This window comes from Muscardinus avellanarius (assembly GCF_963383645.1).
Source record: "Muscardinus avellanarius genome assembly, chromosome: 1".
Lineage (NCBI taxonomy): Eukaryota > Metazoa > Chordata > Mammalia > Rodentia > Gliridae > Muscardinus > Muscardinus avellanarius.
This window is the reverse complement of record NC_137786.1, coordinates 29,955,431-29,967,752: the sequence shown is the minus strand read 5'-3', so window position 1 is coordinate 29,967,752 and position 12,322 is coordinate 29,955,431. Positions and strand designations below refer to the sequence as shown.

Below are 12,322 nucleotides of genomic sequence, written 5' to 3'. Positions count from 1 at the left end.
AGGAAAGAGAAGAATTTGCAAAAACAGCCTGCTCTGACCTGGAGACCCAGAGAGCCCGTAAGCACTGGCTGTAGTGCAGACGGAGGGACTTGTCCAGGGTCACACTAGAGGGAATTGCCTATTAGCTCAGTGGGCCAGGAGTCTGATAGATCATTCACAGATTGGTCTTAAGAAAAGTTTAGGAACTGGGAGGAAACCGTCAGCGGCGAGCTGGGGAGGCAGAGGGAGGGAGCCCTGTGGCCCATCACTGGTACTCAACTTTTGCACGGTATTTCGGCCTGGGAGCAGCTGGCCTGGTTGACCAGGGTGGCTCTCCGGGTCTCCCCTATTTGGCTTGCCCGCCGGGCTCTGGGCGGAGCAGGAGGAGCGCGGGGGTGGGAGTCCCGGAGGAAGATGCGCGCAGCTGGGTGGAGGCCTCCAGCGTGCAAGTCAGGGGCGGGGGGGGACGGTGGGCTGCGCCCTCCAGCTCCGACTCATTCCACACCCCTCCGAAAGCCGACACCGTCAGCTGATTCACTCCCCTTTCAGGACGGAGGGAGGGGAAAAAAGGTATCTAGCCCCTTCCTGCTTAAAAAATAATTAAAGCCAAAGAAAGTCGCCCGCAGCTTTGCAGCCGCCCGCTCTGCTCCCCGCTCCCGGACCATGCACCCCTGCATCCCCCTGAGCGGCCACAGGCGAGCGCTTGATTTCTGGAACTGAGGGCTGAAACTTTTTGACTTTTCTTCCCCGCAACGCCTGAATCATGCCATGTGCCCGGGGGAGCTGGATTGCAAACCTCTCCGTGGTGGCTCTGCTCCTGAGCTCCGGGGCGCTTTGCTATGGGAGACAGCCTTCGCCAGGCCCGCTTCGCTTCCTAGACCCGAGGCAAGGTTAGTGGCTTTTCTTTATTTCCTTTTAAAACAGTGATGGTAAGACGTGTGGAAACTTGGTCGCTCCTTTTCCCCTTCCCCCACTCGGTAGAACGGAACCCTGCACGGTTCAGTTCTAACCACCTAACCTTAGGCCAGGTGGAAGAAACCGAGGCTGGGAACTTCATAAACTAGCTTCTCTCTCCAGCCAGCGTTTAGAGAAGGACACCTAATTCTCACTGAAAGGTGAGTGTCCTGCGGTCTTTCAAAAGGATGGCACTGTCTTTGAAAGACTCAAGGGTGGCTGGTTTCTCTCTCATCTTCTCTGTGTACACTATTTCACCTCTAAAACTTATTTTTCTAAAAGAGTTCCAAATGGACACTGAGGGTGTTTCTAGTTAGTTTTAAACTTTTGGGTCAGGGAAGGGGAAATGTGATTCTGCCCGCCTGCTGAGCACACTTGGCTGTGTTTTGGTTTCCTGGAAAGATTTATGGTTGCAACTGAAAAATAACAGCCCTTTGAGGGGGGAAATGTACTTCTGTAGGGAAGCATTTTCTTGTCCTGTATTGCTGACCATAGCTGGTGACCCGTTATAGAAAGTATCGGAGTTCTGCTGGACAGCCTGTTCTTTTTAACATTATATTTTTGCAGTACTGGGGATGGAACGGAGGGGCATTCTACCTCTGAGCTACACCCCCAGCCCTGTTTTTTAGTCTTTATTTTGAAACAGGGTCTCACTGAGTTGCAAAGGTCCTCACTAAGTAGCTGTCCACGAATCAAGATCCTCCTGCCTCATCCTCCCCAATGCTGTGATTACAAGCATGCCCCACCACATCTGGTCGTCTTAATGACACCTGGAGCAAGGCGGTATTGTTGCGTTTGCTTTTTATTGGACTCTTGAAGGATCCTAGATACTTTGCTGGTGGGGAGTTCATTCTGCCTTTTGTGGAAAAGAGCACCAGTCATCACCTGTGCGTATCAGCGGGCCCAACAGCTCTCAGCAGCCTGCCGAGGCGCAGGTGCTATTGCTGCAGGTGTTTCTCTGTTTCACAGATGGGGAAGATGAAGTTTGGAGGCCTAACACAGTGGAGCTAGGTAACCTGACTCTTGGAATCATGGCGCACTGTCCCTTAGCAATATTAGAGACCACACACACACACACACACACACACACACACACACACACCGCTTAGTGTTTGTCAAATCCCATTTGCTGGCTGTGTTTCAGGCATTAGGAGGTGTCCTCCACATCTTACTGAAATTCTCTTTATTCCCAAGGTCACTTGGGTGGCATACATTACCAGCTTGCTCATGCTTAGGGGATTTCTAGGCAGGGTTTTCTGCCCACATTGCAAAATTGAAACACTGCAGGAGTATTGGTTTGCTGGGCTTTGAGAGCTATCAGATGCAAGTCCCTCCCTCCCTCTGCTTTACTTGGAAGCCAGAGCAGGCAAATACTGGGGTTAGATGTCAACCTGCCAGCACTCGCTTGTGTAAATGTTCCAGATACAAATCTCCCACCCCCAAGTTTAAAATAGCAGTGCCTGTTGTTCTTTGCAAAACAGCCCCTTTGTGAAAAAGTCTCTCTTCTGGGGCAGCACAAACAAAGCTGCCAGCATTTCCCAGGGCATTTGGAGATGATTTGGTTCAAAGACACACATTCTCCTGGGTTGGCTTCCAGCTCTGCTTGCTCCACAGCTTTCTAAGGGGACTCAGCCTGGTATGGAGCAGACACTGCTGGGCCTTGCGTCTTCCTCTCTGCAAAGTGAGATAGGATAATTTTCTTAGTCACCTTTAGCGTAATGTGCTCAGAATGTTTGACACTGAAAAGATCTGTAAAGTGTTCCAAGCTTATTAGTGATTATATACATATATATATATATATACATAAACAGGCTTATTAGTGATTATATATGTATATATAATAGTATATATATAAATAATATATATAGTGGTATATCACTTATTAGTGACATATATATAAATTTTAAAATAATTTTAGTTTTAAAGGTCTTTTTACTAATTTTAATTCATTAATGGATTTAAAAATAATTTCTTCTTGGTACTAAAGGGCAATTTCTAAGTAAACTTCCGTTTAGAATTAAAGGCTGGGGAGAGAAGAGAAGAGTAGAGAGCACACTAATGAGAAAAGGAAATTCTAAAGCTTCCTGAGAATAAATATGATGGCCAAGCTTTGCTTCTCAAATGACTTTCCTTTTCTACTCCTACAACATTTTTTTAAAATTTATTTTTATTGGTGCATTGTAGTCATATATCACATTGGAATACAAGACTTGAGAGGATATATACACACATCATCCAATTAGCCCTCATCCACTCCCCATCCCATTCCCTCCCCCTCCCTAGATCCCATGCTTGTTTGGTGATTAACTTTGATACATTTGTTTATGTCTCCTGAGTTTTAAAGAGGCTCCATCCTCCCCTATCCCATACCCTCTGATTGGTCACCTTAATTGCTTCGGTATAGGGCCCTTTCTATAACTCAACCTCTTCCTGTTGCCCCTTTCCTCCTAGTTATTGCTGATTAGGGGAAGCATCTGTTTTTTTTTTTTTTGTGATATTTCTCTGTGCATGCCACGTTGCAAGTACCGATCCCACTCTTGATGGCCCCAGTAGTGGCCTGGCTACCCGGTGGGCTGATCCAGACCTCGCTGGCTCGAGCAGCGGCCTTGCCTCATGGGAGGCCCCGATTCTGGCCTCACTGGCCCCCACACCGGCCTAACCCCTCGGCTGGCTCGATCCCGGCCTTAGTGGCCCCAGCACCGGCCTAGCCTCGCTGACCCTGACACTGGCCTAACCCCTCGACAGACTCCTATCCTGGCTTCGGAGGCCCCAGCACTAGCCTTGCCTCACGGCAGGTTCCGATCCCAGCTTCCCTGGCCCCGGTACCAGCCTAACCCCTCAGCAGGCTCCGATCCTGGCCTCGGAGGCTCCAGTAGTGGCCTTGCCTCAAGGCAGGCTCCGATGCCGGCCGCTGGCCCCGTCACTGGCCTACCCTTCGGCAGGCTCCAATCCCGGCCTCGGAGGCCTCAGCACTGGCTTTGCCTCACGGCAGGCTTCAATTCCGACCTTGCTGACCCTGGCACCAGCCTAACCCTTCGGCAGGCTCCGATCCCAGCCTCGGAGGCCCCAGCACCAGACTTGCCTCATGGCAGGCTCCGCTCCTGGACTCGCTGGCCCCGGAACTGGCCTAACCCCTTGGCAGGCTCTGATCCCGGCCTTGGATGCCTAAGTAGTGTCCGTGCCTCATGGTAGGCTCTGATTCTGTCCTCGCTGGCCCTGGTACCAGTCTTACCCCTCAGCAGGCTCCAATCCAGGCTGCAAGGGCCCCAGCACCGGCCTTGCCTCATGGCAGACTCCTATCCTGGCCGCTGGCCCCGGCACCATTCTAACCCTTCGGCAGACTCTGATCAGGGTCTCGGAAGCCCCAGCACTGGCCTTGTCTCATGGCAGGCTTCAATCCTGGCCTTGCTAGCCTGGGCACCGGCCTAACCCCTCAGCAGGCTCCGATCCCAGCCTCGAAGCCCCAGCACCTGCTGTGCCTCACAGCAGGCTCTGATCCCGGCCTCGCTGGCCCGGGCACTGGCCTAACCCCTCGGCAGGCTCTGATTCCGGCCTTGGAGGCTTCAGTAGTGGCCTTGCCTCACGGCAGGCTCCGATGCCGGCCTCTGGTCCCAGCACTGGCCTAACCCTTCGGCAGGCTCCGATCCCGGCCTCGGAGGCCCCAGTAGTGACCTTGGCTCATAGCAGGCTCCGATACCGGCCACTGGCCCCGGCACTGGCCTAACCCCTCAGCAGGCTCCAATCCCAGCCTTAGAGGCCCCAGTTGTGATGCAAGAATATGGTATGATTTCTTTGAGGTTTCTTGATTCACAATGAAGTATCAAAACAATAGGAAAGTGTCGCAGACTAAACTCAGTCGGGTCGTTATTGTCCGCTCCCGGTCAAATCCTCAGAAAAATGGGGCAAAAGGCAGGTGAAGTTCTGCAGAAACTTATCTGCAGCGATTCTTTCCCCTCTATGAATTCCTTAAGTCTTTAGGTATGACGCTTTGGAAAGAACCTGAGGTGGACAAAGGCTTCTTGAGCCAATGACACTTTATTACAGAAACCCCAAAAATTTATACCCTTCACCAGTAAAGTTAATAATAAGAGAAAAGGGAGTGAATGCAATCACTGTGAAATAATAATGAATGACATGTAAACAAAGGTAATAAAACTAGTCCTTCAGCTGGCTGTTGATCTTCGAGAGATTAACTCCTGATCCTCTCCAAGGTCTTGCAGATAAGCAGTTCCAGGGGACGACCTCCCAGGAGAAACAGGCATGCCCAAGGCTTGGGGGCTTCTCGGAGAATCTTCTTTAACTTTCTTGGAACTTTCCATCTTTTGGGCTCATTTCATATAGCAAGTGTGGGGAGATGTGGTGATTCAGGTGGATGTGATAGGGTTTCTTCAGGTGTTGGCATCTTATCTTCTAAATCTGAAAGCTTAAACAAACTCACAACACAGTTTGGCAGACAAAATACCACAAACAACACCACAAAGTTCTTGGATTTAATTGTCAGATGTATTTCCTTAACTGCTGAGCACTCTTCTTTAGACAACAAGCCTATTAAAAGCCTATCCATCTTTAATAATCCATTTCCCTGTCACAAACTCTCTGCAACCTGCTTCTAACTTTCTAATTCCTTTCTTTCCCAGTTGGGACTTTCTTATGATAAGCTCTTCTTCATGCAAAAATGCTTTTCTTACTCTTACGGTATTTCCTTTACTTCATACATATATATTTAGAACGTCTGTCCTTTATTTTGTCATATTCATTCCTAACCATGCGGCCAGTTTCTCTGTCTCCGGGAATGCTCATACTGGGCGTAAAAGTCAACAATCTTTTTCCTTGGGTCTATTGTATTTGGGCAACTAAGTTGTTTATCTTCTCTGTCTCTAGGCAGGATCTCAAGGGTAAACAGAGTTAGCTTACCGGAGTTAATGGCTTAACCTAAGTTAGTGATAGGAATGAGGGGGAGTTAATGGCTTAACCTAAATTAGTGATAGGAATGAGGGTCGGAGACCCTTTGTGATTGCTGCAGCTGGAATGCTTATCACAGCATCTGAGTTCTGGCCAGTTTTTCATTATTATTGAGCAAAGCCAAGGGCGTTTAGACAAATTATTAGAGAATTTATTTTCATGGACTCAATCTCTTTCATAGTCCTGGTGTCACATCACCAGAGCAATTCGCGTAGAGAGTTAAAAGGAATCATTACCAAGAAAATAATAGTCATGAAGGGTATCTAAAAGTGGGGGGTACTTTGGCCAGAGACGACACCTCCTTCTCGGGGCTTGTTGCCGATTAACTATGTGGAGTGGGGTCTCAACACATAGATGCCGAGGCAGCAGGCAGTCTCGGCAGGAAAGCCTGGTGTGGTGGACACACCTGGAATCCCAGCATTCGGGAGGCTGAGACAGGAGGATCGTGGTTCACAGACAGCCTCAGATACTTAGTGAGGCCCTTGCAACTCAGTGAGACCCTGTTTCAAAATAAAGATAAAAAAATAGGGCTAAGGGGGTAGCTTAGAGGTAGATGCCCCTGGGTTCCATCCCTAGTACTGCATAAAGAAAGGAATAATTCATCTCATATGCAACAGACTGCCTCTCTTCTGTAGCTAAAAATATCCCTCCAGGTTTATTAAAATTTTTACAGAGTTTTCTCTACATATTATGGATTTCTGTCTGGATAAATCCATCATAAACTGAAAATACCATAATTCAGAAATGCATTTAACACGCCTAACTTCCCCTACATCCCAGCTTAGTGCTGATGCAGGGCACTGTGGAGTACAGACTGTATCCCCTGTGGTCATGTGGCTGCCTGGGAGCTGTGGCTTCCTGCTGCTGCTCCTCATCTACAGAGAGTATCATAGCAAATGTCATTGGCTGGGAAAAGGTAAAAATTCACAGTTGGTTCCAATGAATACCTATTGCTTTCACACCACTGTAAAGCAGAGCATTGTAAGTCAGGGAGCATCTCTACAATGTACAAGGTACTGGTCACCTCCATGGTCTGGTTTGCCCCTGACAACTCCAAGAAATCAACAGGGCAACAGAGTGGGCACTTTATCGCATTAGAAAAGAGCACTTGGGTGTGCATTTTGCACAAGAGCAGAGAGAATATTGCAGCATTTCAAGACAAAATCTACAATAATTGATTAATTGCATTTGCAAAATAAAAGTTCTACAAGAGGGAAAGGGTTCTAGATATTTTTGTTTTTAATGATTTAATATTTGATTTTTATACTTTTACTGATGCACTGTAATTGTACATCTCAATGAGGTTCAAATTCATACAAATACCCATGCACACAGTCTTGGTATGATTCCTTTCAGGTGCCACCTTTTGCCCCCTGTCCCCCTAAAATAACATCTGGATTGGTAGGGATTCCTTCACACATGGGCGCATTATAATCTGAACTGTTTCTTTCATCTGTTATTTTCTTTCTCCTCCCCACCTCTCTCCTCCATCCCTTTCAATTTTCTTTTCTGGCCACTCTCTTCGATTATCTGAAGTCACTTTTGTTTCCTGTTTTCTCTTTAGCTTTCACATATGAGAAAAATTCAACCATTAACTTTCTGCAACTGACTGGTCTTCCTTAGCATAATATTCACTAGTTCCATCTATTTTTTCTGAAAAATGGCATAATTTTGTTCTTTGTGGCTGAATAAAGTGCATATATGCAGCAGGTTCGTTGTTCGTTCATCTATGGATGAACACCCAGGTTGATTCCATAATTTGGCCCTTGTGAATTGTGCCCCTATAAACATGGCTATGCGTGTTTTACTATGTTATTAAGACACTTTGCATCTTTGTTATTTTGTGTCAATCATAATTAGCTCTCTAGTCAGCAGATGCGTTTTCATAGGGTTGGAGAGCAAATCCAACCATCTGCAGAGTATATTACAACCTTGAGGGGACTTACAAAGTTCTCTACAACTTGTGAACCTAATATCCATTTCTATAATAAAAATGCAGTTATATGGTTACATACAACTGGAGATTGTATGGTACTGGAAATTGAGTCCAGGGAGTTCTCCCTCTGAGCTACACCCTCTATTATATTTTATTTTTAAATTTTGAAACAGGGTCTAAATAAGTTGCTTTGGGTCTCGCTAAGTCATTGAGGCTGGCCTGAAACTTGTGATCCTCCTGTCTTAACCTCCCCCCAAATTTTTATTTTTATACATTATCTAAAAGGCTTTGCTTATGAGTATTATACAATTATAGTGCAGATACAATTATGTGTTTATTACTTATTTGTTATGTTCTATTGTTTCCATTTTCTGCATAATGCCCATGGCTATTAAATGTACAATATATCATTTTGACATACCAATTTACATAAATTATCTATTTAGGATTTTTAAAATGTGAGATTGATTTAAAATTGCATTTATTGGTCTCCATTTTGTGACAACTTGAGTTTATTATCCCTGTTTTCTGGATATAACAAATAAGATATTTGTAAAACTCTTTTTAGTCTTGTTCAAAGAGTGTAACATTTTATTCAAAATTCTCCTCCCCACTCCACCTGGTACGTCCAAGCTATGTCCCTAGCCCTTTCTTTTGTTTCGAAATAGGGTCTTGCTAGGTTTCAATAGGGTCTTGCTAGGTTTTGAAGAGTCTTGCTAAATTACTGAAGCTGCTCTCTAACCTGTGATCCTCCTGTTTCAGCCTTGTAAGGACTGGAATTACAGGCACACACACCCTGCCATGCTAGAATGATCCTCCTCCTCCTCCTCCTCTTCCTCTTCCTCTTCCTCTTCTTTCTTCTCCCTCCTTCTCCTCTTTCTTGTTTTTCTACTTCTTTGTAGTTGCTTTTAGTTTGTGTTCCCCTTAAATTGGTCAGTGATGGTCTTTGGAAAATGGTTTGCTAAAAATGATTTTTGCTTCTCTGTTCTGGTGAAGATGCAGAGACATGTAGATGTGACAGGTTATTAAAATGAGACTTTTCATTTTGTAAGGGGGGGTGGAGAAGGTTAATTTTCCACACATTTATAAAGAGAAATTCCAGAGCATGTCTTCAGGGCTTACAAATAGAGGATATGATTCTAAGCACTCACCTTTCTTCTGTGTACACGAGAGAGGCTTAAAGGTCAGTGGAAAGACATTGCAGAGAAACTTTCTTCAGAAGAAAGCTAGGGTCCCTGGGGACTTCTCCTCCACTAATCCCCATACCCTAGGCAGGAAAGGGGTCTTTATAAGTCTCAAAAAGTTTGTATAGAGACTGTGTATTAACCTTAAAATAAAAGACAAGCTAGAATGGCATTTGATGACAGAGCCAGCCAAGGGCATGGCCTTACCAGGAATGGGGTGAGTTCTCTGACTTCAGAAGACAAGGACGGGATTGTGGTCTAGATCATGGTTCTAGGGATCTGGATTCCAAGAAAGAAAAGAACTTAAGTCATCTAGGAAATATATTAAAGAGGACACCTTATAGGGGTGAGGGGGCCTTAATATAAGGGCAGAAGGCAGAAAGTCTGAGGGTGGTCAGTTGGAGGGAGAATGGCCCACACTGAGGCACCTGGTAATGCCTGGTAACAGAGGTCTGCCTAAGTCTAGAGAGCTGCTCTCAAGAGTAGTGTCAGTATCTGGACACTGACCATATACTGGTACCAATGCTGGTCCCTGGAGCAGCCAGAGGCATCAGTGCAGAGAAGAGCAACAGGAGGGATGCACTGTAGATGCTGGCTGTGTCCACCTTGCCCACCTAGCATTCTCTCCTGCTTCAGGGCTAAGCTTGGAAGACAGTGATGGTCAGACTTTTCTGGTGGAGTGCATGGAGGGTAGAGGGCAGACTGGATCTGTTACAATCTGAAATCAGGAAACACTACCAGTGTGAGAGGTTTGTTGAATTCTCCAAGTATTATTATATTGGGACTTATGTGTGACTTAATGTTACAAGAAGTTTGTTTTATGAAAATAGCTGCACCTATGTTTGGGACATAAATGTTGACTATCATCATTTTTTCTTGCTGGATTGTTTCTTTTATCAGTAAAAAATGACCTGCTTTGTCTCTTCTAATAAATTTAGGCTTGAAGTCTCACTTGTCTGCTATTATAGTTAATACTCTTGCTTGTCTTTGAGTTCAGTTACCATGGATTACCTTGTTCTAGCCCTTTACTTTTAGTTTGTTACTCTCTTTACTTGTAAAGTGTGTTTCTTGCAGGCAGCAGATAGCTGGATTCTGGTTTTTAATCCATTTTGCCACCTTATGTCTTTTTATTGGGGGAGTTGAGGCCATTTATGTCCAGTGTTACTATTGAGAAGTGATTTTTAATTCTTAACATTTTGAGTTTTAACTTCTAATTGAGGTAGTATTTGTTCTTCTTTGCTTAGTTGTTTGCTCGATGGAAGTTACTGTTTCCCTATTCTTGTGTGTATTACTTATTTCTTCTTTGTAGTTAATCTCTGAGTATTTTCTCTAGTGCTAGTTTGCAAGACATAAATTATTCTGTTTGTTGTAGAAGGTGTTATTTTCCCCATCTAATTTGAGACATAATTTTGCTGGGTAGGAAATTTTTGGCTACAAGCTATTTTCTTCAGAGTTTGGAATATGTTACTCCAGGGCCTTCTGGCTTTTATGACTTGGTTTGGGAAGTCTGAAATGATTATGCTTGGTGTGCCTCTGTACGTCACTTGGTCTTTTGCTTTTGTTGCCTAAGATTCTCTCCTTGGCTTCTACATTGGTCAGTTTGACTATTATGTGGTATGGTGAACATTTTCTCTTGTCTAAAAGGTGTTCTCTAAGTTTTTTGTACTTGTAATTGACCTCTTGTTTATGTTTGAAATTTTTTCTGATATTATTTCTTTGAAAAGATTGTTGATTCCTTTGGTTTCACCTTCTATTTCCCTCTTCTGTGCCTATTATTTTTAAGATGGGCCCATATCTTTTCAATGCCCAATTCATACTGTTGAATTGTTTTTTTTCTAAATTATTCACTATGTGTTCATTTTTGGCAGGATCTTTTTTTTTTTTTTTGTGGTACTGATGGTGAAACCCAGTGGCTTTTACCTCCGGGCTATACTCCCAGACCTATTTTATACTTTATTTGGAAACAGAGTCTAACTAAGTTGCTGAGAGCCTCACTCAGTAGCTGAGGCTGTCTTCGAACCTGTATGATCCTCCTGTCTCAGCCTCCCAAGCGCTGGGATTACAAGTGTGTGCCACCACATCTGGCTGGAGAGATCATCTTCTAAGAGTGAGATTCTATTCTCCATGTGGTCTAATCTATTGTTTATAGTTTATATTGATGCCTTCCCTTCAATGATTGCATCCTTTGTTTCTTTCAGGCTCTCTCTAAATTCTTTTCAGAAATCCTGTATTATTTCTACTGTTAAATTTTTGGTTTATCTTTTTGGTGATGTCTGCAATTCTGTGTTGTCAGGTTCTGTTATTGTGGAGTTGTGGGAGCCCATTGCTTCCTTGTTATTCCTCCTTCTCATGATTTCAGAAGTTTGTTTTGTTGGTTTTAATAGATTTTTCTCAGTATCTATGTGTCAGCTGGTACATCTATGGCAAGTTGTGTTATATCAAAAGTGAAGATTATGTGAGGAGGAAAGTAAAGTCATAAATGCAAGAGAAGGGTAAAGCCACAGATAGGATTGAATAGAATGAGAGTATGAGTTTGTAAAGGTAGTATATAGTAGAAATTAGATATAGTGAATATATTGTAGTATCCTAGTAACCAGTGTATTTAGTATAGTAATATGAAGCAGAGTTAATACAAGCCAAAAAAAGAAAAGAAGAGAAAAAAAAGGGATAGAGAGAAGAGAGTGGGTATGTACAAGGGAAGACACTTGAGAAAGGGTTGGGGAAGAGAGCAAACAAACAAGCATGCACACACAAAACAAAAAACAAAAAACAAAACAAAACAACAAAAAAATAATGCAACCCTACAAATATATGAATATTCAGCAGACTAGGCCTCTGTCATTTCTCTTTGTGCAGATGCTGAGTGCCACTGGCACTTTTCCTGCTGTAAGCCTGGTTTTCTGATTCTCTCTCAGTCTGTGTAGACAGCCATATAATAAGGCTGGATCAGAGTTAAGTGTAGGTCTCTCTCCACACTTTCCAACATTGCAGAGCCTGAGTCTCTACCTATCTGAAGAGGCACCGGGGTGCTTCTGAAACCAAACCCAGTCTATACATAAGAGTATCTGTTCTTCACAGCAAGAGCTGGGTTGGTCTGACTTCTCCCAGTTCACCATGACTGGGTGGTCTATGATGATCTTGGAAATCCTACTAGTTGGATTTAGTGTTAAGCATAGGTTTTCCTCCATGCTTTCAACTGATGCAGAGCCTGAGTCTATCTGAGCCTCTGCTATGTCCAACAGTAGACTCCACCCCTACCTTTGCTAGTTGAACCGCAAAATCTCAGACCCAGTGAGTTTATCGTGGC

General features: G+C 44.4%; 1 protein-coding gene across 1 annotated transcript in view; it reads left to right on the top strand.

The window, feature by feature from the left end:
* Nucleotides 1-742: 742 nt before the first annotated feature.
* Nucleotides 743-12,322, top strand: part of ADAMTS12 (ADAM metallopeptidase with thrombospondin type 1 motif 12) — a gene marked incomplete at both ends in the record, with an annotated part of 344,716 nt that continues 333,136 nt past the window's right edge. Inside the window, one exon of the mRNA XM_080703192.1 lies at nucleotides 743-869. Within this exon, the coding sequence (XP_080559318.1) occupies nucleotides 743-869 (127 nt within the window). The remainder of the gene's footprint in view (nucleotides 870-12,322) is intronic.